Genomic DNA, 27,395 nt, shown 5'->3' with positions numbered 1-27,395 from the left:
GGGAGGTGGCATTCTTGTCATTTTTTGTTAAGAAGCCTATTGCCTCCGCATCATTGTTTGGTAGATCATATCCCTTGAGTTTGTACAAAAAAATATTGACGACCTATGTAGCTCAGTTTTTTTTTTCATTTGGATAAACAATGAATACTAATTTTAAAAAGAAAACTGTTATTGGGCCAAGAAATTTGCACTATTAGAGTTGTAATTGCCAAAAAGTTAATAATTTCATGGTGTTCAAATCAAGATTGTGACGCTCTTCCAGTGGCTTGTGGAAAGGAAAATTGAAAATGCATTTGCAATTTATTATCTGGTTTGGTTATTCATGATATAATCTGTCAAATCAGTAACCGTCTATAGGTATCACCAGACCCCTGCTTGCGAAAAATGAATGATTAAACATTTGCCTCTCTAAATGACAAGTAAGTGTGCAGTCTAGCCATCTGCAAAGAAGATTTGATATCTACGGGCATGCCTGACATATGTCCTATTGTCAGCTATGCACATGGTTCAAAAGAAATGGTTTTGCTGTTATCCATTTTATCTAAAATTCCTTGACAAAGCTAATAGCTCAATAATTCAATCCTGTGGTTGCCAACATCAGGCATGGATTAACCACAAGAAAAAGCAAGCAGATCAAGCTATCCACTGTGGCTTACTGATAACCTTGTACAAACATCTAATCAATATTTTAGAAACCATAGCTTTCTTTGAAAGGCTCTTTAAAGATTCTCTTTTTACCTGTTTCCTTATAGATGAAGGTTGTCTGCTTGAAAGGCCACTCTTGATTTCTCTCTGTGAAAATAAAAGATTGGGGTAGTTGGTCAAACACTGTAATTTACGCTGTATATTCAGTATACATGTCTTACCTTTACTTCAAGTGCAGTGATGGTGCTGGTGATCAGAACATAAATGTCGCTCAAAGTAATGTGGGTTTAAAAAAAAATGAAGTGGAGAGCGTAAATCACTCAAAGACTTGTAATAGAGTCAGTCTTAGCACCAACTTTATATTTGGTGCTATGACTGGAGAAAAAAACAATCAGCTTACATTAACTGTCGACGCAATACTTAAAATCACCCTCATCCCTGAGAAGAGCATTGGTTTACCAGCTGAAACAGTCTACAAACTGGTTTGTTTAGATTTGAGACAAATATTTCATTTAACTACGGTATTACAGAAAAAAAAATCATTTTAAAAACAGGTTGCTACATGTAACTGTCAGTCAGATGACATCCATTTGTTGTTTTGGAAATTACAAGTGGAATGCCTCGGGCAGTCTTACCTCCAACATGCGATTCAATCTAGCAGCAGCGCTGGCTTTGAAAACAGCAATTAAAGATGAATTATTTGTCACCAAATACAGCCATTAATTTCATCATGAAATTTTAAGTTTGTTGACCTCAAATGACCTTTGACTTTGATCTTGTGAGCTGAAACTAATGCAAGAAGATCAGTGATAATTGATCACCCTTATCTTCAAGCTTCACAAATTAGATCCATACCTTCAAAGTTATTACACATTTAAAAACTTAATCTTGGATAAAATTTCAATATTACCAAAACATAGTCAGTGATACTGATTGCCCTTTTTTTGCAAAAATTCATGAAACAGGTCCATGTACTTTCAAAGGTGTCATGACATTTTGGTTAAGATTTCAATGTTGCCAACACCGCCAGCATCAGAAAAGTGGTGCATATTGTTTCGCTCCTGCTATGCAGGTGAGACAAATATAGTTCCATCACTGATAAATGCAGTGTTTAAGTACTTATTAATGGACTATATGGATATGATTGTATGTACATCCAAAAAAAAATGGTTGCATTAACAAAAACAATGTTAAGCATAACTGGATCTTATTTGCACATAGGCTCCTGAAAGACCACCATTTCTTGGTGAACACTTTCCAACACACAACTAGTTAAGATTATTAAGATTGAATCTGCAACTTTGTATGCTCCTTTAGCAATTTCAGAATTTCATTGCACTAAAGCCACACAAAAAAGGGGCAACAAAAATATGCAAAACAAATTTACAGCAAAAAATAAATTCAAGTATATTAAACCTAACACTTCATTTTTGTATATATATATATATATATTTATCTTCTTCTCTCTCTCTCTTTACCAGTACTTACAGAAAATTCATGCAGAAGAGGATTTTTACTTTGTTTTTTTATCCAAAAGGTATTTAGATTCATTTTTATGATATGTTTTTTTGGAGACCTTTTCTAATATTGTAAAACCAGTATGCTCTACTCAGGGAATAATAAGAAATATTTTTTTAAATGCACCAATTTTGGCAAGACAGCAAACAATCCATAAATATGCAAACTTTCTTGATACATCCATTCAACTGATATATTTCACTACACATTTAAACTTTTTTGGATTTTTTTCAAATAAAAAGTGAAAAATGCTTTTAACTTCATCACTCTAAACAAAGAATTTCATGAAGCAAATGTTAATTCACTTATAATTTGTACTTTTAAAAATAACTTTCATTAAAACATTCTCCTGCAAAAAAATAAAACAAATAATTGGAATAATAGTTGTATGCATGAAGTATTTTTCACTGGATAAAAATGTAGCCTGGTTATTTGAAGTAACTTTTTTTTCTTTTACATGTATATATTCAGAGGTGAGTTAGAGTTTCCATGGTTATTAATGATTAAAATGAAACTGTTATAATTTCACAATATAATACTAGTATTAATTACAATAAAATGCTAAAATTACATGTAGTTAATCTACTTGTATGAATACAACCATAAGTTATTAAAAGTAATGACACATGCCTACTCATTCTGAGTATCTCATCTTTGTGATCATTTTACCCAAAAATACTACAATTGATATTGATTGTTATCATATCAAATCTCTTCATTATCATATTACTAAAATTGTCATTGTCAATGTTGTTAATTGTGTTATAAATTTCTAAATAATTGTTATTGTTATCATCACCAAAACCAATGTAAAATAAATATTGACATAGATGTACATTATTTATTTTTTCTTTATTCATCAAATTAATTATTGTCATCCTTGTTTGTTTTCAAGAAAAATCTTCAGACTAGGTAATTCTTTGACATTGGATGGTTCAGAATAGGATACCAGGGGATCATTTCATCAACATTTTTGTCTGACAAGCTGTTATAATTGACAGCTTTCTTTAATTCTGACTGGCTGAAAACACTGTTACTATGCAAACTGTCAGATAAAATGGGACTTGTGGGATAAAACGTCTGACAAGTCCTTTCAAGAAACACTCTCCAGAAATATTCCAAGAGTTAGGACCAATATTGCACGAATTGAGGATGAGTGCAATATTGGTCCCAATGAGTGGAATATTTCTGGTATTCCATGAAATAAAGCAATCCAATATAATAATTATTATAACCTACATGTACATAATTTTATATCTGATCTTGTGAACCTGTTAAAATATGTGTAAATAAATGAATAAATAAATAAATAAATAAATGTAAAATAAGAACGTTATAACACTTTAAAGTTTCGCTTATTTTTCACAAAACAGTAATATGCACATTTCAGTGGCATGCAAATGAGACAGTCGATGATGTCCCTCACTCACTATTTCTTTTGTTTTTTATTGTTTGAATTAAACAATATTTCATTTTTGACAGATTTGACAATAGGGACCAACTTGACTGAACCATATAGTATCAAACAATGGTAATTCCACATGCTCAGGGAGGAATTAATCGTTGTTTCACTTGACAATGAGGGGAAATTAGAATATTTCATATTTCATATAATAAAATATAAAAGAAATAGTGAGTGGATGACGTCATCAGTCTCCTCATTTGCATATTAATCAGGATGTGCATAATACTGTTTTGTGAAATTAAGCAAAACTTTAAAATGTCATAACTTTCTTATTTCACATCCGAATTTGATGAAATTTTCAGTGTTATGCTTGTTGGATTTTTCTCTTTTTATTCAAATTATTTTTTGTTGGGGTGGACTTGTCCTTTAAAGTAGGATATTAAACAAATATACCAGGGCTTTATTTCAAAAGTATAGAGGGAATTATTCATCCTCGGTTGTACTGGTAAAATGACTAATTTCCCCTTGGGGTGCCAGTCCAACCTCGGATGAATAATTCCTGCTATACTTACTCAAAGCCTGGTATATTTGTATATTATCTACATGTATCCCCCACCCCCAAAAAAATTGATTGAGCAAATCGTGTCACTTAACACAATCAGTTCTGGGGACCGTTTCATCAATATTTTTGTCTGACAACTTGTCAGATCTGACATCTTTCCTTGATTCTGATTGGCTGAGCGGCACTGTTACTATAATAGTAACTGTCGGAAAAAATGGGATTTGTCGGATAAAACGTCCGACATGAAACGCTCCCCATGTCTCATAAGATCAGTTTGATTAGTAGTACGAATATATTCAGCTCTTTATGACATCATGTAGTATCACTATGCTCTATATTGCACATTATATTGCATTAATAGTTGTGCTGGTTATAATTTTTGTGCATTCGGGCCTGCCCATTAGACTGTTCAATTAAGAATATTGAGCAACTAGTTTTATTTATATGACACCGGGATAGATCCTTGTGATTTGATTGGTTGTTTGATAGCGTTCATTCAGTCCATTTTGCAATGACGTCATCAACCGTGCAATTTTGGATCCATTCATCGTGCAATTTGGATCCATATGATTTTGTCCATTGCATTCGCGCACCGAGACTGCAGCTGCAGGCACCAGCAGTGCGCATGTTATAATGACGTAACAATCAACAGACTGAAATCGCACTGCATGAGCATGTTTTGCATCGAAATTCATAAATTTCATATGAAAAAAAAACAATTTTTAGATGTCATATAAACCAGATAATGAATTTTTTTTTCATTCGTGCAATGGACAGAATACTTCATTCGGTGAAAAATGAAATAATGATCCATTCAACTCAGCTACGCCTCGTTGAATGGATCATTTCATCTTTCACCTCAAGTATTCTGTCCATTGCACTCATAAACATTCATTATTATTATAACAGTAGCCTATGGGATATTTGTCAGATTTCAATACTTTGTTCAATACGATCTTGTATTTCACAGGCATGATGCAGACTAAGTATGTATTTTTTTATGCATGGCTAAATCACTCTATATACATAACAATTTTGCTTACCTAATTTGATTAGCATCATTGGTCATACACAAACCAATTAACTAACTTCTGTACAGTACTATTGAAATCCTCGACATAATTTGCATTATTTATATAGAAGTCTTTCAGAAAATATGGAGGAAATTGTGATGCAATACAAGGAAAATTGTTCCCTGGTCCTGCATGAGATTTTTACAGGGCCTATAACAAAATGAGATGGGTGGATGGTGATATGTGCGAAAACAGCAAAACAATGATTGTTTGGATGGAAGGTGAATACACACAAATACAAATAAGTGATATGTCTGACTCTTCAAGGTAAGGTTTGAAGTCTGTCATAGGAATATCTCTTTAAGTTCAACTCATAATTTCCACAACCACATTTTGCAGAAAAAGAGTGAAGTTAAATGTGTGTGAGTCCACAGACCTACTAGCATCATAATGGTAGAAACTACATTTTTTCATAGTTTATACCACTGTAGAGATGACATTTAAACTTAAGAACCATTCAGAAATGTAAAACCAAGAAGTATCTTCAAGATACTTTTTGCTGAGTTTGACAATTTTATAGAAACAAGTGCCATTCATTCCTTATCAATCCACAATAATTTATAAGAAAAACAGCTTTATATTAATTATAAGCATACAGTAAGTATCTCTCTGCGGACTCAATCTCTTGTTCAGCCTGAACCTGGGTTAGTATTTCATTTATTTTGGGCAATCAAGTGTTGACTAGATTTTCATTCATATTGTAAATGCTAAAAGAGATAGTGGAATCAGACATATAGTGACCACTGGATTACAAATACCGCCCTCTCCTGGCATTAAAGGGGAATCCAGCCTTGGCCATAAATTGAAGTGTTGGGACGGAGATAAATAAATTAAACAGAATGGTGAAAGTTTGAAAGAAATCGGACAAGCAATAAGAAAGTTATAGCTGCTTTAAAATTGAGATCACTAATACTATGTAGATTTCAAATTGGCAACTGGGTAAGTAAATTATGACAAGGGCAAGGACAACTTTCCCATAGGCCATGTACTTTATTATCAGGGATTTGTGGTTTTCTCCTAAGTACCCATTCCCCTGGGGCAGTAATCTTAACATAACCCAGGTAGTTTATTGTTTTATGTCCTCATGGAAGAAAAATATAATTTGAAATAAAACTTTTGGGAAAAAATGACATTTTAGCCATAATATGTATTGGAGTACATGGAAGAGTAGTCCTTGCCTTACATCACTATGACATCACATATGCAGCCAATTTGAAGTCTCCATGGGTATAGTGATTACCAATATTTACAACCTTTTAAAATTCATAACTTTCTTGTTGTTTGTCCAATAATGTTCAAACTTTCACCTATCAACTTGTCTGATTAATCTTTTCCTTACAAAAGCAAGTTTTTATTTGGGTTGGATTCCCCTTTAAGAAGAATATTTTAAGACTGGCATCACATTCTGCGCATCAGGAGATTTGCATTACATCCCAATATATTGCATGGTGCTTAAAAAATTCTGACACTAGATCTCATGTTTTGTCATATTTCTATTTTTTCTAACATTTAATTCAGTGTTTCTTAAAATACAATGGTATAGTAGTAGTTTGGGTAAATTATCTTGCAATTTATATGCGTATTACAAAAAAACAATGATATTCTAACATGTGTTATTACATGTATTTGTACAAATATTGGAGTTGTACCAATGAAAAGTAGATTAAATACACAATCACATGTTAGTAATATTACATGAGATTAGATTTCATTTCAATGTCTAACAAAAAATAGCATGACAAAGTCAAATATCAGACTGTAAATTTTATAACTCTAAAGGCAAGACCAATTTCCTATCTAGGGCACATTTCTATATTCCAGCGCAAACTGGAGAATCAAGCTCTATCAGTTGGCCATCCATGGCCATGGTATTGGAGGCTCTTGATTATTTTATGCCCTAAAATATGCTGCAGGGGAGCCAATTAAACATACATGTAGAAAATGTACATCTTTATAGAGGAATAATATTTGACAGCATTGCCTAGCAGAAGTAGTGATCGTCTTGGAATAAAAAAAAAATATGCTGTAGTTTACGGTATATTTCCTCTAAGCAAAATCTGTTACTTAGATTCATATCATGGTAAGAATATTTACAACTGCCGAAAGGTCTTAATGTCTTAATGATAATAACATTAAAGCTGGTTGTTACCCCCCCCCCCCCCCCCCGCCCTCATGAATGTCCAGAGTAATAATTCTAATAATTCAAGTGATCGCACCATCGACTATACTATGATTCACCGATAAACGATAACCAATAACCAGTGCATATTTTATACACATCATGTTGAATATCTCTCATTGGTTCTAAATATACATGTGTATGTATGTGATGAGAAACAAGGCCCATACCCAAAAGCTTCCATGTATGTTAATATTTCACTGATTTCACAGACACATTTTAAAAATAAGAATTAGCATCACAATTCAATTAGTCATTTTGCAAGGTCATGTAGTAATTTTCATTCAGCCTACTAATAAGTAATTACCTGTACATCTCTGATTTATGCAACATTTCTGCCTATTGAACCATTGATTCAGAAAATATTTTCTTACATAAATGTTACTACCCTCTTCGTAAATTGAATTAATTAATTAAGTTTATAAGTATATGTAATTAAGGACACAGCAAATCAGGTGATCAACAAACCTTGATGTGAATAAATGAAATCATGGCTAAATACAAAGGTGAGGCAAACACTCATATTTTTTTCTTTAGATTTGCTTTATTTGTAAAACTTACATCATCCCCGAGTGTATCTAGATCCCAGCCCGGTTCTCTGGGCTGGGACAGAGAGGTGACATTACTCGCCACCTCCGTCATCTCAAACTCAGGACCCTGGTCTAAATACTACAGACACAATGGAAACAGGGTAGAGAAGAAAGGATGTATGGCATGCACAAAAATGAAGAATATAGCAAGATACTTAAGTTTCTATATGATTGCAATGATTGCATGATTACATAGGAAGCCATCTACACCACTAATCTAGAAGCCCTAGAAATATCATTAAAATTGAAAATAACACAATTAAAATATACTCTCATGAAAAAGTGTAATCTTATGGCAAAAAAGTGATACTATCAAGCATGAAAGAACACTACTACATATAAATGAGAGAAATGATACAAAGTCTTGCATCAGTGGAAAATATGGATCCAACCTGTAAGCAGTACATTGGGCTCTATAAAAAGATACTGCCTTTATAGGATCTAATGTTCGCGTTACGTAAATGTCACTGAAAAAACCCACAGAACTAGCATTTTACAAAATAAAGAGATGTAGATTTTTCTTTAAAAACCAGGAATGGCAAACTTGTAACAGAATTGCATTATTTTGATGGATTTTGAAGCATTTTCGAACTTCTTTGCAATTAATAATATATCATACAATTTTGCAGATATGTATTTAAGTATCATCATGAAACCTGCAAAATATTATTTAAGGAAAAACATTATAAAATACAGTAAAACAGAGACGTTTGGCATCTCTGATACACTATAAACATGGAAAATTGAAGCAAGGCAGAGAGGGGAGCATACATGTACATGTATATAGCAAGATACCCATTTACAGTTTTTCATACATGTTGGAACTGTAGGACTTTAACTTTCAATAACAGAACTTACATGTAAGTTACATAATATAAGTTAATCCTGGTCCTTGGCAGAAAATAATAAAAACCACCATACCAGTTGATGCACATCCGCATGTTTTCTTTCCCCCCTTAACATAACATGACTTCTTGTACACTTAAACCTGAATAGACAACAAAATAACTACATGTATGGATGGAGGTATACAAGCTAAATGATGCCCAGAAAACACTCATATAGTTTTATCTTACCCCAGAGGTTCTGCTCAAACTTTTAGTAAGGTCCCTTTCGTCTTCTGAGTCCGATGCCCAGCCCTTGGGTTGATTTAATGCCTCTTCCTGATAATGAAAGGGGAAGGGAAATAAAACAGAGACACAGTTTTCAAATTTCAGATGTAACATGAAAAAACTTTTTTTTTAAATATATCAGTAACAATTGCTATAAATAGAGTAAATAGAGCAAGGTTTAAAAAAGATTACTTCAAATCAAATTTACATTTTTATGTGTATATCACAGCCTTCAACACTTTTAGGCATACATGTATAATACCAAGTAAAAGAACATTGGGAAGTGGCAATTACATCAATTTCATAATTAGACTCCAAATCTATTAAAATAACATGATTTTTAATTGGTGAAATGAAAACATACAATAGTATTCCGAGATTTAAAAAATGGTGTAAAAAGACATGAAATTAATCTGCTAATAGAGGCAACAATTCAGATACTTTTAACAATCAAAATCAGAAATATTTTTGAAATACTGTATGTTCAAACAGGTACTACTCATGGTGAAATAAATAGACAAACCTGTGTTTTTGATATTGAAAACAACAGTTCTTGAAGTTCTACTGCTACAGACATTTTGAGTAATACTGTATTACTTCCAAATTAGGCAACGGTGGATTGCATTAGTTTACACCAGAAAAGTTTCTCTTTTTGAAGAAAAAAATATCCACGAAACAAACAGCAAAGAAATATCAAAGCAGTTTTAAAAATCCAATGATGTTCACAGTCATCAAAGTCATCTGGAGTCAATAAATTATGGGCGAGCACACAGAGAATGCTGTATACCCTTGTTAATCCAGAAAAAAAAGGAGATCAACTAGAAAGAGTTTATCATTAAACCTGTAACGCTGAATGTTGCTTTAATGAGCTCAGGGTCCAATTTATGACAAGTCCAATACAGAAATATGGTGGGTACATGAATACATAATAAAGATAAGGTTTAATACAAGATGCTGACAGCATTATCTTTCCATCTTGATCAAAGCAGTTTGCAGATTGATTAGACATCCTTCCGAAAATTGATTTGGATTGTGTTCTCACTGCCAGATTTACCCGAGGCACAATAACTCAGAACAAAATAAGTTGCAGTTGATATAGGAACCTAAATACAGTATTCTATCACAATTAACAATGCTCCACATAACGATTTCTAGAAAAGTAATATAATGCAGCAAGCACTGAAGCATGAAAAATCAATTCTGCCCATGAAAAGTGATACCACACATCAAGCAAAGTAACAATGAAGTGGCTTGTGCCTTGTGGATTGGAATTGTTGGTAGACACCTATTAAACAGACATAACAATTTGAGAACATCCAAAGAAGTGAGGATCAGATTTCAACATTATCTGTTCGCCCGGACGAACAACATTTTTTTTACATTTGACAGGCACTGACAGGTTGTTTTGACTTTTTTTTTAGTATTGCCATTTCTCATTGGTTGCTTTTGTTGTAGGTTGCCATGGTGTCCCAAGCCACCAAGTGTCAAGTCAGGTGACCTCCTAACCCCAGCCTGGTAACCCACCACCCTGGGGGTCTCTCTCAATACTGCTGCTCTTTCTCTCTCTTTTATCTCCCATAACAAATTTCTCTTTATTCTTTATTCTCTATTTTTCTATCAAAAAATCCTGAAAAGATCTTTTAATAGTATTTATTTGTTTCCTGTTACAACATCTCCTTCCTCTCTCCTTGATAAAGAAGTAGAATATTGCAAGCTCCTTTTACAAATTGCACAATAAAAGTTTGGAAGAAAACATGCTCTTCAGAATCTTACTACAGGAAATTGATATTTCATAACTAACAATTTTTTTCTTCTGAATCAAGACAGAACTTCATGCATGCACAAAAACAAATTATGAAGATAAAAAAGAGCAAAGTTTATGAACGGAAACCAGACGTCAACATTCTTTATTTGTATTTAATAGAAATATTGACAATTTCCGTAAAACTGCCATTTAAATACAAGTTTGTTAATTATGAAGTGAAATAAAACCAAACATTGTATGGACTGTTATAAGAATTGTAATTCACCTACAGCTAAAATGTAATTATACCTATAATTGCATATAATCATAGCATCTTGATGAAAATTTTACATACATGCAATATAAAAAAATGCTTTAACAATTCACTATAATCATATATAATTAAAGGTGCTGGGTAAAAATGGCAGAGGTAAAAATGGCACAGGTAAAAATGGCAGAGGTAATAATGGCAGAGGTAAAAATGGCAGAGGTAATAATGGCAGAGGTAAAAATGGCAGAGGTAATAATGGCAGAGGCAAAAATGACAGAGGTAAAGATCATGACATACCAGATCAGCAAGGAAAAGATATAGCCTTTCCAGTTAATATCAGTCATAATTATTGACCTTGAATGGACTCCTATCGACAAAATGAGTATTATGAACTGATGAGATATTATCTGGATTCTTTTTTCATCATTTTAGGTCTATACTTTATCGTTGATATGATTAAACTCAAAAATTTTCATGCCAAAATGATTTCAATTAGTGAGTGATGAAAGGATTTATCTTGGCCAGTTCGTATAGTAGAACAGCACTTCATCACATACATACCAAACGAATTGTAATGTAAACACCAATGTGCACTACCATTAACACACTGAAATAGACAAGTTCGGGATTTCTTTGAACCACTTGCATAACTTACATATAAAAATACGTTCTGTAATAAAAGTAATTTTTCATATTTCAACATCATAATGGATCAGAATAGATATTGATATGAAACGTATATAGTTTAATGTAAATGATATAATAATAGCAACTAGTGTTAAATTTTTTCAGAGTAATACCTCATTGCAGCTAGTCCAAGTGGATATCAGGTTCCTTAACTAGTTTCTATGGTAACGGGTACTGCATGAATTTTGAAATGTGTAGCGAATCAGGGATTTAAATTCATAGGTGTTTCTTAGGTACTATTCTATCGACGTGTTTTGAAGGGGAAATTCACGCTGACGAATGGTTTACTGTAAAAATAGCAGAAAAAATATATTGGTGAAGGTGTGCGGAAAACCCATCAAAGATTAAGAAAGTTATTAGAAGTTTGAGTCTTTGATCTGTGACGTCCTATACTAGTATATACCCCATATTTTATGCACCAAAATGTCTACTTTTCAATTTTTTTAATCAGTGGTTCATGATTGCTAAAACAAAATCTTTTAGGAGCGGATGTGAAATTATTTGTATGTTAATATACTTATGGTAAAATTAAACCATTTTCTTTTTTTTTTGGAAAATGACATTTCATTGATATTTTTTTATTACACCATATATGGGGAAAACTGCTCGCAAATGACGACCCCATTAACATGCAAAATTTTAGTAGCTTTTTAAATCTTTGATGGATTCCCTAAAACCCTCACCAATATCATTTTAATAAACTTTATGTCAGTGTGAATTTCCCCTGTAATGAATTAAGTACAATATTTGGGATCCAAGGTGTTCTTCAAATTTGAATATTAGAAGAGCGATTTGACATGAAGTCGTGCATGTAAGTCCAGGAAAAAAATAAGAAATACCAACTAAAGTGTTATCATTTTTACCTCAGCCATTTTTACCTCTGCCATTTTTACACCGAGCCTCATTAAATGCAATTGACATTTTAAGTGCATGCTTGTCCTTGTCAAAGTGACATAACACCAAACAAAGCCTAGACCTAACACTAAAATTCACCACTACTTAAATATAATTACCTTCTTCATGCAAGATATGACATAAATGGCACCACAGGGTACTAAAAAAAATAATCATGTTTTTCAACTTTCTTAGTGAAATCTTTTGTCTTTTACGTCTTTTACCCTTTTAGCAAATCTCTGTATCCACCACTGGCATTTTTCAAGTTTGAAAGTTGTAAAATATGAATGTCGATATGTTTTTGTTTTCACCATGCACTGCATTGGTTTGTACTCAAGTGGACGTGAGATGGCGCTACACAACGTGGTACCGCAGGGTAGTGTATGGTGCATCATAAGTATATGTTATCTATGATAATAATATGCTGTAGGCAAGGAAACAGCAGGTGTGCTTTTAGTTTTTTTTAACATTTATCATTTACTTGCACATTTCACAATACTTGCACATAATGTAAGTTGAGCCCTTATTGTATGACATCATTCCTTCATATCAATCCAGACAGATTGACTAACAACAAACTTAACACTGTGTAAATTATCATAAATCTTCTTATTCTAAGCGATCACAAACATCATCTAAACACTACAGTTTTCGTGGAATACTACTGCTAGTTAAACTGGTTAATCTTTATTCATCTGTGTGCTTGTGGTCAGTGTTCTAGCTATAGACCCACTTTAGTGGTGGTCGCTATTTCACATCAATACACACTTTTGTTCATGCTCATTTGTGGTCTTAAAGCCAAAACTGAAGGAACATCAATGTAAATAACAATCTGACATTAGCAAATCTTTAAAAATAAACTAATAGTTATGAAATATAAGGATGTTTAATGTAAATTATGCAAATAAAACAAGATTAAAGATGGAAATGAACCCAAGTGCAATTCCTTATTGCAAGGAGCTGGTTTTGAAATACTTTTCATTTGAAATCAGTGGTGTTTTTCAGTTAAATATTTATTAGGTGATCTGTCAATTGACAGGTCAACTATTAATTTTGTATGAAATTTCTTTTTTTTTAAATTTATTGTTTATTTTTATTTTTTCACCCTTTTCTTGTTCCCGTAAAATCTCCAAACCTACTTCATCAATTTTCTTCGAAATATTATCAGTTATGGGGACTTATCATGTCATGTGTATGAAACAAGTTCAAGGTCAAACAGTCATGGTGACATCATCGAGGTGCCATTTTGTGAAATCACATTATCAATTATTAAAAAAATCAACCATATTTACAGCATATCAACTTCAGGTCAAGGGTCAACTGTCCATGTCATCAAAGGTCATGTAAAGGTCACGACATGCGCTTCCGCATCAACAGGGTTGATAGTGCTTGGGAATGAAATATCATGGATCCTCTCTTTCTGTCTCTCTCCCTATCTCATTTTATGTTACTGTTCTCCTTTCATTTCCTCTTACTTTTCTTTATCTTTTCTTTTTGTTTTTTTAAATGTTATTCTTTCTTTCTTCTTTCCTTCCACAGCTTCTGTCTTCCTATCTTTCTCTTTCCATCTCTTTCTCTATTGCATACGCAGCGTGACGATTCAATCAAACTCTGCGGCCCACCAGCACATGCAATCGTTTTTATCCTCTTTAATAGTTTCCTTATTTCGGGGCCGAATTTCTTTCTTCCAAATTGAAAACAAAGTAACATTGGATTTCAAAATACAATATGCCTTCGAAAACTTGAATAAATATCAAATACAATGATTCCGAAAGGCCTACTACAGGCAGAGCTGCTCTTGCGTTATATCACAGCTGTTGTTTATGGTCTAACCCGCGGGCTTGCCTGCGGAGGAGAAATGTTACATAAGAGGGATTATCGGGTTATACAGGGTTGATAGCGCTTGGGAATGAAATATCTTGGATCCTCTAACAAGGTTTTTGTTACGGGGGTATACAACCGCAGTTCAGGGCCCTAAACTGCTGTTGTCTCCCCATCGAAGGTTTGACGTAATGTGGTCAATTTTCACCCAGTTTTTTATATGTTGTAGTTTAGGACATACTCCTTTTAGGTATTTCATTTATTTTTCATTTCGAGAAACGTATCATCCTAGAAAATGGCAATTTATAGAGGTATGTAATTTTCACTCAATTTGCATGCAATCTCTATGGGAAATGACTTTTTCTTAAACCTACATTCCCCCCTTTCGTGAGCCATATCTCCACTATTTCTTGTCGGCTTTCACTTACATGTAGCTTTGAGTATGTTGTTGCTGAGACTCTAAGCTATCGTTTATGTTGCTTTTATGTTTTGCTCAGATGTAGGGATCTTGCCCGTATTTCACTTGCAATAGTGAGTTTGAGAATCTTGCATTTTGCTTACATGTGAAGTCTATGGGACATACTGTAGCTCAATCAGTAAGGCGTTAGACTCAAGCGGTCATAGGTGCACGGGTTCGAGCCCAAGAACATGAGAATTTTTATTTTCTTTCAACCATTTTGCACATGGTCCTTCATGACCATTTAAAGGTATGTAAAACCTAAAATATTGCACAATAAAAGAGATTAAAATCCCTTTTTTTCATATAACATGTACCATGTGTACCGGTATACACTTTTCACACAACTTTCTCATTTCCCCTTTTCAAGAGTATTCAACATAATCTTTTCATTATAAAAGTTCAGTTTTCATCATGATGATCATATTGATCTGAATTAACATGGCGAATGTATTCGTGATCATAAGAATCAGAGACAGATCACCTAATTCGTCCTCATGACGAATTAACATTCTAGTTACTTTTCAATTCTCAAAATCATGGCACATGCTATCTTGGAAAAAAGATTTTGAACCGCAAAGAAAAATTAGGCCTCTCATGGTAATGAACATTGTGAAACACTCAAAATAAAACTGATTGGCAAGAGTGTATAATTACCTCTAGTTCATCTATCCTTGCCTGGAGAGTTTCTCTTACACTCTCTAGTTCTTGTCTGTGTTCTTCATTCACTTGCTGCAGTGTAGTTTCAAATTGTTTCTGGGAATCTGGTAGAACAGAAACAATTTTAAAAATACATATTTTATCGGAAATCACAAGTACATGTACACAATATGTCTCCCAAAAGAAAGTAAAAAATTTTCATTGATGACATATCTCTGTAAATGTTTGGTCCTCCTTTTCATTTTAGGAAACTCATAATATGCAAACTTAGGCATCAAATTAGGATACGTATATTTAGGGATTAAGGCACTTTGAATATAAAGGGTCCATGGCATTACATCAACAATTTTTGTTTCAATAATGGGCTATGTAACTTTGTATTCAAGAGAGATGGATGCAATCTGAACATATGGTCACGTTTGAAGTAAGCATTGCAAATTTGTTCAGTGGTATGGCACTGTTACCTACAGACCGTCTAAAAATCAAATTATATATTGAGAAAATAAAATAAGTCTCAAATTTTACAAAGAAAAATAGTTCAATCCAAAAATATATTTCTTTTTTTTTCTCTCGAATATTCTGAGACATGTTTCCTTTTTTACTATCAATTTAAGACTTCTAATAAAGGAAAAACATCACAAGCTACTTTAAATGTAAAGCTTGTTTCCATTATATCTAAAAAAAAAAAATTCATTGAAATCGGATGTAAAATAAGAAGGTTATGACATTTTCAAGTTTCGCTTAATTTGACAAAATAGTTATATGCACATCCCGAATGGTATGCAAATGAGGGAACTGATGACATCACTCACTGACAAAAGAAAAAAAAATTGGCATAGTTGGACAAAAACTATTGACATAAAAGTTTGATGCTTACCATTCCATGAGTCTCCAAGTTGAACATTTAAAGCTTGAATCTTCCTTTGCAATTTCTCAATAGTTTGCTGTATAATATGACAAACATACATAAATGGGATAATGATTTCATCAAATCAATTCAACTGACCAAACGGTTGTATCGTAAATTACGTTAAAAAGACTGAACCATATGATTAAAATTTATATGACACAATACATTAAAAAAATTTGGAGTGGAAAATAAAGGACAAGCAATAAAGAAGTATAAAAAATTGAATAAAAGGTATTGTGGATTTATCATATTGAGGTTAGAATACCTGAGAATGCTTTCCAAGGTCAAAAGTAATGTAAGTATTCATGAAGAGGAAATCAAATTCATACATGAATGAGAAGAATCATCCTTTAAAGCATAAATACAAATGCAGTATGTAGGCGTAGGTCTTGATGTAAATTGAAATTAGAACGTGAAAATGGAAAGACAGTCAATAAACATATATATAAATGTTTCTTGACTGTCTTTCTGTTTTCACATCGTGAAACACTCAAAATAAAACTGATATCAATCAACTCTTTTGACTGAGAGAAGGGTATCAATTTTACCTTCAAACGTAAAGTTACACTTAACTATTAGTGAAACACTCCAGATGGTCTAATGCTGTATCTTTTTGTAGTTAATATAACAGTAAGAATATTTGCAACAATAAAATAAATACTGTAGTTACATACAGTTCACATGAAAATATAATGCTACAGAATAATATAAATCTTTTGATCCAGAATATTCTGTTTATAAGAAACCTAGGTAAGTAATTGAATTAAAAAATTTTCTACATATGTTACAGATCTTCACAAATATACATTGTAGAATGTGGATTCAACACTACAATCACCAACCCCAATGTTAATGGTAGCTTCTCAATTAAATATTACATATCTGCGTTGTGTAAAAAAAAAAGAGCCTGTTTTTACAAGTTAATCTATCAACTGGTAATTTTCAGGGACAATAATAGCATGTCACTGATATCTCCTTTTCAACCTTTATACAAAGATACCAGTTATATTTATGCAAACTTTAGTCACTAAAAAATGAATTTATGAACTGGACATACCAGAAGTTACTGCCACAAATTGTTGAAAACAACCATCATCCAACGTTTATGTATGTTTTATCAAATCCAAGGTTATAGTCGACTTGTATGATGTACAAAACATATTGAATGTAAATTAAGCTTACAACTAAATGCAGACTCTTGTCTGTTTCTCTATTAAAATTCGCTTTATTCAACAGCTTTATGTTTGTGTGACAACAGAGCTTTGATGCTTGCAATCATCTCTGACAGGAGTAGCAGCGAAAAAAAGATCAATATTTCTCCCTCTTGTCTTTCAATTTTTCTTTTCATTCTTCCAGTCTGTACATCATTGGTTATAGCATGTAGCTCCTACCTTTCTGCTATTGTTCTGAGCTAACATTTCAAAGGAAACCCCCAGTCAATAATAATGGCTAAGGATGAGGGCTTAGTGGGAGGGAGAGGCATACAGAGCCTGAAGGGACACTAAAATCAATATCATCTCCATGGTTCTAATGCTGCTGAACAATTGCTCACCTAAATGTAGACAAAGTTTAAAAGCGATCGCTTCATCATGAGCATTCAATTGTTTGGCATTGAACTTTTGTTTTGAAATATTACACCTTATCATGAAGTACCTTTGGACAAAACAGATTCCCATATTACACAATATTTTAGATGAACAAAATCTGACATCAATAAAATATGTACTTGAAAAAAAAATCAGACCAGCATTAATATCAACAGTTCAGGATTTTGTTTTCTGCCATCAGGTTAAAGGACATGGCAATTTTCCTTCCTGTTAGTTATTTCATTGGGAGTGGTCATGATTTGAGGTTCTATTTTTGTGCTCACACAAAAGCTCATTTATTGAACCTGCCTTTTATTTCACGATTCCTATTACATACACATATACCCTTTTTACACACGCTAAAATTTCCTTAACCCCGTACTATAGGTGGGGCTAAATTGCTATTTAGCCCCACCTATAGTACGGGGTTAAGCTTAGCCCACTTTCTTTTTACACAGCATTTTTGCAAAGTGGGCTAACCCCACCTTTAGTACGGGATTATTTGGCCCTGCAAAAAAGCAGGGTTATCCCAGCAATTGCGGTGCTAAGAGCGATAGTACGGGGTTAAGATCGCTAGTGTAAAACGAAAGTGGGCTAAGCTTAACCCCGTACTATAGGTGGGGCTAAATGGCAATTTAGCCCCACCTATAGTACGGGGTTAAGGAAATTTTAGCGTGTGTAAAAAAGGTACGAGTGAACTACTTGTACTACGAATAATCGACAAAAACCACTAGTCCGGGCTTAGCGAGTTTCGTGTCTGAAAAGCAAGCATTCCTTATCCGGGGTTAGCAATAACAATTTGGCATGTGTGAAAATGAAAAAAAATAGTACGGGGTTAAGGATAGTACGGGGTTAGCGATAGTCCGGGGCTAAGAAAATCCTGTGTAAAAAGGGTAATAGTATTTCAAGAAGGGATAAAAATTTGAACCCACTACCATGAACAAATTGACAATTAAACATGGGCAAGTTTATTACCAATCTTGTATTGTAAGGAGGGAAAAATCTAGTTTCCTTGGGCTAGATGTTCTATATTTGAGTATGATATTTCCAAGTTTGCATTATGACATGTTCTTGCTGCATAATATCTCAATCTAAATATGCGTGATATTACTTCAATCAATTGCAAAGGTACATGCATATACATGTAGATTGTACATATTAAAGGACAAGTTCACCCCAACAAAAAAACTGATTTGAATAAAAAGAGAAAAATCCACCAAGCACAACACTGAAAATTTCATTGAAATCGGATGTAAAATAAGAAGGTTATGACATTTTCAAGTTTCGCTTAATTTGACAAAATAGTTATATGCACATCCCGAATGGTATGCAAATGAGGGAACTGATGACATCACTCACTCACTATTTCTTTTGTATTTATTATATGAAATATTCTAATTTTCTCCTCATTCTCCTGTGAAACAAAGTGTAATTTCGCCCTGAACATGTGGAATTACCATTGTTTAACATTTTATGGTTCAGGCAAGTTGGTCCTTTTTGTCAAATCTGTAAAAATTGAAATATTGTATAATTCAAACAATAAAAAACAAAAGAAATAGTGAGTGAGGGACATCATCAATTCTCTCATTCGCATGTGACTAAATTGTGCGTACAACTATTTTGTGAAAAATAAGCGAAACTTTAAAATGTCAACTTTCTTATTTTACATCCGATTTTGATGAAATTTTCAGCATTATGCTTGTCTGATTTTTCTCTATTGATTCAAATCAACAATTTTCTATTAAAGGTGGACTTGACCTTTAAATATCATGCATGATTTTTTTTCATTTCTGTTTTAAATACTTTACAAAAAACACTTGAGAAAAGGATATGAATACAAACATTGACATGGCATGGAAAGGATATTACCTTAATATTGAATTGCCTAAGTGATATTTATATTCAAGAAGTTCATCAATAAAACAATATTCAATTAAAAAAAATCCTTCATTGCCACAATGAGTGACCTGATAATCATATTAAAGTGTGTATTCATTCCGCAGGCATGTTACATCATGCTGTTCTAATATCAAGCCCTCATGCCTGACAAAAACCCCATCTATGCATATATTTTATTGGCACAATTCCCAGTATTTTTCATCTTTTAATTTCTGCAAACATCACCATTATCCATCCAAAGTTCTTCTCCCACTCCCCCACCATCCTCCCACCCTCAGTCTCCCAAACCATTATATTAATAGCTGTCTTCATGTGACATATAAATACATGAATAAAGCATACTTACCATTCAAACTATGCAGAATATAGAAATGTCACAATGAACATGTACATTGTATTTGTGGAAAGTAAATCAAAGAATGTATCACAAATTGAAATTTTGGTAGATTTCTATAATGTTAACTTGTGTTATTCTTTGGTAAATTGATCATCATATTCCATCTCAGTGTTCTATTTCAAATAAAATGTCATTCTATAGTATCACAGACTTGCTGAAAAACAGTCTTTTGGGCTGATGTGAGTTTTCTGTGAACAAATAAATTCATATCAATCAATCAATCATCATACAATGCACTGTTAATATAAAACTGCATGACAGGCTTTGAAATGTACATGTATGCAAGTAAAAAAAAACTATTAGAATTTAGGAAAGAATGAGTTAATACAAATGGTTAGATAATCATCATGCATCATTAACATCATGCAAAATCACCACTGCACTGCATCATATTTTTAGTTCCATGCTGCATGCAATGTATTTCCTCTTTTATAAAAGAGTCGCTTTTAATATAAAACGTTAATATTAGTGATGTCAAGAAGTACATGTTAATTATAAACATTAAAAAATCCACCAGAGCTTTAAGATGTACAGTTGTACATTCTTGTGCATTTATCATAGATTTTTCAATTTTCATCATTTTGTTTAAAAGCACATGAAAACTACTATAAAATAATTATTCACAAAAAATACCATTCATATAATGATACAATACTACATTCATTGACATTTGACCTTGATCATGTGACCTAAAATGTGTCAGTGATACTTGATTACCCCTATATCCACATTTTATACACTATATCTATAAACTTTGAAAGTTATGACAGTAATCTAATAATTATCTCTAAAATGGCCAAAGTTCAATGACCTTAAATGACCTTTGACATTGGTCATGTGACCTGAAACTCGCATGAGATGTTCAGTGAAACTTGATGACTCTAATGTCCAAGTTTTATGAACTAGACCAATATACTTACAGAGTTATGATGGTAATTCAAGAAATACCCACAACATGACCAAAGTCCATTGACCTTGGTCATGTGACCTGAAACTCGCACAAGATGTTCAGTGATACTTGGTTACTCTCATGTCCACGTTTTATGAACTAGACCAATACACTTACAGAGATATGATGGTAATTCAACAAATACCCCCAACATGGCCAAAGTTCATTGACCTTATATGACCTTTGACCTTGGTCATGTGACCTGAAACTCGGACGGGAAGTTCAAAGATACTTGATTACTCTTATAGCCAAGTTTCATTAATCAGATCCATAAACTTTCAGTTATGATGGTATTTCAACAGATACCCCCAATTTGGCCAAAGTTCATTGACCCTAAATGACCTTTGACCTTGTTCATGGGACGTGAAACTCGCACAAGATGTTTAGTGATACTTGATTACTAATATGTCCAGGTTTTATGAATCAGATCTATAAACTTTAAAAGTTATCATGGTAATTTAACAAATACCCCCAATTTGGCCAAAGTTCATTGACCCTAAATGACCTTTGACCTTGGTCATGTGACGTGAAACTCAAGCAGGATGTTCAGTAATACTTGATTAACCTAAGTTTCATGAACTAGGTCCATATATTTTATAAGTTATGATGACATTTCAAGGTTAAGATTTTGATGTTGATTCCCCAACATGGTCTTAGTTCATTGACCCTAAATGACCTTTGACCTTGGTCATGTGACCTGAAACTCAGGCAGAATGTTAAGTAATACTTGATAAACCTTATGGCCAAGTTTCATGAACTAGGTCTATATACTTTCTAAGTTATGCTGTCATTTCAAAAACTTAACCTTAGGTTAAGATTTGGTGTTGACGCCACCGCCATCGGAAAAGCGGCGCCTATAGTCTCACTCTGCTATGCAGGTGAGACAAAAATGCTCTAACTTTGTTATTTTTCTTCCAACTTTGATGAATATTTCTCTCACTGTTTTTCCGGTTTATTGAAATTTTTCATTCAAATAGTTTATACCTGCAGATGGGCTACCCATTATATCATTCAATGAAAATATATTCTTAATTCATTTTTTTTGTGTGCAAGTGTGTTAGCATTTTCAATTTTTGCTAAAGTAACTTTGGGGTAATACTGTACCACCATGATACATTAGACATTAAATGATTATTTTTCTCACTTACTAGTTATCAATTTGCAGACACAAAATTATGTTCCTAGAAACAGGAGGATCTAGGGCCAGTATCATCATCATCATTTAATCATAATTATTGCACTTATTACTACCATGTTTAACAGATAATTATATTACATATACTTCAGTTAATGAAGGCATTATTGAACACAGCAACTAGATTAATGACATGCAACATTTGTTTTCATGTTAAGGAAAAGAAATGATCCTAGTACTATAGAGATAAAGAACACAGCTCCCACCGCAAACCTGCCTAGTCTACTACAAAGATATGTAATCAAATTTACATTTTTATTCTGCATAGTGAAGATGTTCCGTAGATCCACAGAAGACATGAGAATTTCGCCAAGAGAAAATGATTTAAGAAAATGAAAATTGCATCAAAGAATAAAACAAAGGAATTTAAATAAACTACAAAAGTCAGTGAATACAGTCTGTTTATTACTGAACAAACATAAAAGAAATGGCAGACCTTTTTCCCCTTTTCTCACCATCCCTATGATATATTGTGAAAATTGCAGAGAGAAATAATAAGCTTCATTAATAGCATGACTACATGTACTGTACAGGTACAGGTAGTTATTTTCTTTAGAAGTGAATACCTGCATCCAAGAGCCATTATCAAAGTGGAATAATAAGAGATATGTTATCTTATTCAATTCCATAATTTCTCAGGGTATTTTTCAACATTTTCACTACCTGGAAATTCCCTGTTCTTTTCTGCTTTCTATTACACAACCCTTTTTAAGTATTCAATTGTCCTCCAAATACAGTGCTCTTAAATGGCAGTGACGTTATAAATAAAGATGATTGACCAAGGTCTAAATTTTGCTTTTATGAAGTCACCTTGCACTGATACCAAATGCACATTTAAAACTTTATTTGCAATGTAAAAAAAAAGTTTCTACTGAAATAACATTACACTGTATTTTACATAATAAAACATTTATTGGAAAGTTCTTCCTCCAAGCCATAATATGTGCTTTATAATTGACTATGTTTATGTAATAAATTATCTTAATTCGCAAGATTCTTTCACGTATCCAGGTAATGTACATGTATGCAGGCACACATATTACTAGGTTCAAAACTGATTTAATTGGTTAAACTGATTTAATTAGGTTATAAATAATTCAACTTCAATAAGGGTAAAGTTTAAAGATGACCCATCAAATGCATCTTCAAAAACTTTAATGAATACCATGACCTCAGTGACCTTTGACATTGAAATCTTAATAGGTCACCAATATAGATTTTACATGTAGTCATGAAGTGTCCAAAATCTATCCCTGCATTCTTAGGGCACTAGTATTGGAAATGGATCGATGGATGACCTAAATAAAACAAAAAACCATTTGATTCCTAATTTGCATCCAGTGGTCAGGGCATACAGTACATACATGTACACTTGTGAATGTGTTGTCTCTGAAACTTAATTTGCATATGAAATGACACATTAATGGATGCCCATTGTAGGATAAACCTACATGTAATTTCAATTCATAAACTTAAGTGAAATTCATACAGTATATGTCTAAGTAAATTAGAAAGACAGATGAATTGTGACTTGGAGACTGGCTTTTCATCACAAGCATTTCTAACTCACAGGTGCTGCAAAACTTCGGTACTGACAGACAAAAATTCCAAGAAAACACAGCATTAAAAGATTGCTTTGTGAAATGGATGTGAATATCAGGGCTAGCATAGAAATTTTCATTCTTCCTTTTATACATGCACATATATTATTAAAGGAGAATGAAACTCTTGGAGCAAGTTAGCTTTTGTGAAAGCAGAAAAATCAAAGAATAAGATCAACAAAAGTTTGAGTAAAATAGGACTAGCAATAGAAGAGTTAAGAGCATTTGAATGTCGATATCACTAATGCTATGGAGATCCTCCCATTGGCAATGCGACCAAGATCTATGATGTCACAGATGAACAACTCTCCCCTTTTGGACAATGAAAATATACCTCAAAACATATCTTTTTGCTCATTCTAATCATATGACAAACGATTCATCAATGATAATGTTGTGAAACCTCTGTACTTGTCCTCTCATAGAGAGAACACCTCACCTTGCTGTGATAGACTCTATAAAAGTGAGAATATAAGTGAAATAAGTACTAAAGTAATGAGGGAGTTGTACGTGTGTGACATCACAGATCTTGGTCGCATTGCCAATGGGAGGATCTACATGACATTAGTGATCTCAATATTCAAATGCTCATAACTTTCTTATTATTCATTCAATCTTCCTCAAATTTTCAACAATATGTTTCTTTTATATTTCTCTTTGATATGGATTCAGCTGGTTTCAAGGGTTTCATTCTCCTTTAAGACCAAGTCTATCCCAACAACCAGCTGATTTTAATAGTTTGTGTTATACATGTACATGCATGGAAAGCACTAGATTGAATTTCATCAACGTTTTACACTCTGCCATTGCCAGATCAGATATACAGTGTATAATATGCTTAATACCTCGGTCACATTTGTTCTACGGCGGCCGTACGGCGAGTCGAGAACAGTCGTTTTAACAATTTTTGTACCAGCTAAATATAGGTGGTTTGAATAACAAGTGGAACGCCTCTGGCAGTCTCGCCTGCATTACGCAATTTAATATATCAGCAGTGCTAACTTTGAAAACTACTATAAAATAATCATTCACAAAAACACCATTCATATAATGACATAATACCACATTCATTGACCATAAATGACATTTGAACAGTGACTTAAGACTTGTCAACTACACCCATGTCCACATTTCATTCACTCTATCCATAAACTTTGAAAGTTATGATGGCAATTCAACAATTACCCCAACATGGCCTAAGTCTATTGACCTTAACTGACCTTTGACCTTGGTTTTGTGATCTGAAACTCACAGGGGATGTTCAGTGATACTTGATTACTCTTATATCCCAAGTTTTATGAACTAAATCCATAAACTTTCATAGTTAGGATGGTAATTCAACAAATACCCCCAACATGGCCAAAGTTTATTGACCTTTAATGACCTTTGACCATGGTCATGTGACCTGAAACTCGTACAGGATGTTTAGTGATACTTGATTACTCTTATGTCCAAGTTTTATGAACTAGATAAACCATAAACTTTCATAGTTAGGATGGTAATTCAACAAATACCCCCAACATGGCCAAAGTTTATTGACCTTTAATGACCTTTGACCATGGTCATGTGACCTGAAACTCGTACAGGATGTTCAGTGATACTTGATTACTCTTATGTCCAAGTTTCATGAACTAGATCCATAAATTTTCAAAGTTATGAGGGTAATTCAACAAAAAAAAACCAACTTGGCCAAAGTTCATTGACCCTAAATGACCTTTGACCTTGGTCATGTGACCTGAAACTCAAGCAAGATGTTAACTAATACTTGAATAACCTTATGCCCAAGTTTCATGAACTAGGTCCATATCCTTTCTAAGTTCTGATGTCATTTCAAAAACTTAACCTTCGGTTAAGATTTTGAAAATAATTCTATAGTCTCGCTCTGCTATGCAGGCGAGACAAAAATGAATAAAACGGCTATTTTCGACTCGCCGTACGGCCGCCGTAGAGCAAATGTGACCGAGGTATTAGGAGTATATGAACAACAGGTTGAAAATGTAATTTGAACAGATGAGTAAAATCAGACAAACGAACATTACAAATTAAATCGAAATTGGATGAGGAATAACAAAGTTATGACAATTCAAAGTTTTGCATTAATTCAGTGGAAGAGTTCTATGCCTGACCTCATGAACATGAAAAGAAAAAGCTAATGATGTCACGTCCTAATTCATTCTTTTGTACTGTATTCAATTATATCATGTACGTTCAAAGTTTGTCCTCTAAAAATGTAAAATTAGGACTGACTGCTGATTTACTCTGTAAGATAATCATTGCTGAAACTTATTTTGTTTACAAGGGAGACGTGTTTTTACCCACATGTATGAATTATGAAATAGTTTTTTGTTTTGCAACTTAAAAAAAAGCACTTTTGTAAGAAGTAATTATCATTATTACTATTTCATATAGTGAAATAAGGAAAAATAAAGAGGGAACATAACATATTGCATATTCATAATGACATGCATATATAAATAAATCACAAAATAATGCTGAACTTTCACTATTTTCAATCAGATTTTATAAAATTTTCAGTGGTTTGCTCATTGCATTATACATGTACACCAGAATGCAAAAATAATAATGTAAATGAACATGTGATGGTATGTAAAATTTCTCATTTCCAGATCCCCCATATAATTCTGTGATATCAAGCAAAACATGAAAAACTCTTGCTATTTTACATCTGATCTTGGCAACATTTCAGTGTTTTACTTATTTAATTTTTCTGTAATTATTCAAGTTATTCAAGTCAACTTGCTACTGGGACAGACTTGGCCTTGAGTACATGTAATTGTCCCCTTTCCCCCCATTCTTGAACATTTTCTTTCATTTCATTTCAATTCACATTCATAAGTCATTGCAACAACAATAATATGAAATAATAATCAAAATAATGCACAGAAAATGTTTCAATTTTCTAAATATTGAAAGGAAGTAAAGATAAATTTTATGCAAATAAGGGGAATAGAAAGGCATACCTCTCCTTCATCATTTGCTGCTTTGAGTCTGGCAAAGCTGTTCTCTTTTGAGTTCTCCAGCTGTTTTAAACTCAGCTGACTGTCATCTAGGGCCTTGTTTAACCTCTCAATTTCCTCATCCCGCTCAGAAATCTCCAACTGCAGTTCACTGATTTGGTCAAGTTTTTTCTGTGTGAATAAAACAAAGTTGTATCAAATTCATGGCAGAAATCACAGGAGCACATTTGCAGGGCGTGACAAACCTGCTTGCCCGGGGCAA

The 27,395-nt window shown here is 33.1% G+C and overlaps 2 protein-coding genes across 23 annotated transcripts in view; both read right to left on the bottom strand.

Moving 5' to 3' along the window:
- The window catches only part of LOC129255520 (trichohyalin-like), a 62,013-nt gene extending 44,254 nt beyond the window's left edge, over positions 1-17,759 (bottom strand). For 8 of the 22 annotated variants that reach the window (XM_064097278.1, XM_064097270.1, XM_064097279.1 and 5 more), the window contains exons 1-4: positions 9,608-10,441; positions 9,049-9,135; positions 7,944-8,051; positions 739-792 (exon numbers count right to left, since the gene is read on the bottom strand). In XM_064097278.1, the coding sequence (XP_063953348.1) occupies positions 739-792; positions 7,944-8,051; positions 9,049-9,135; positions 9,608-9,661 (303 nt within the window). In that variant the 5' untranslated portion in view covers positions 9,662-10,441. Of the gene's footprint in view, positions 1-738; positions 793-7,943; positions 8,052-9,048; positions 9,136-9,607; positions 10,442-15,615; positions 15,723-16,495; positions 16,563-17,585 lie in introns of those variants that run through there. The other 14 variants (XM_064097284.1, XM_064097283.1, XM_064097274.1 and 11 more) reach the window with 6 other exon arrangements.
- Positions 17,760-22,403: 4,644 nt separating this feature from the next.
- The window catches only part of LOC129255521 (restin homolog), a 28,331-nt gene continuing 23,339 nt past the window's right edge, over positions 22,404-27,395 (bottom strand). Inside the window, exons 8-9 of the mRNA XM_054893871.2 lie at positions 27,137-27,304; positions 22,404-22,814 (exon numbers count right to left, since the gene is read on the bottom strand). Of these exons, the coding sequence (XP_054749846.2) occupies positions 22,680-22,814; positions 27,137-27,304 (303 nt within the window). The 3' untranslated portion in view covers positions 22,404-22,679. The remainder of the gene's footprint in view (positions 22,815-27,136; positions 27,305-27,395) is intronic.

The sequence above is a fragment of the Lytechinus pictus genome, chromosome 3, assembly GCF_037042905.1.
Source record: "Lytechinus pictus isolate F3 Inbred chromosome 3, Lp3.0, whole genome shotgun sequence".
NCBI lineage: Eukaryota > Metazoa > Echinodermata > Echinoidea > Temnopleuroida > Toxopneustidae > Lytechinus > Lytechinus pictus.
The sequence above is the reverse complement of the archived record's forward strand: the minus strand, read 5'-3'. Positions and strand labels throughout refer to the sequence as shown.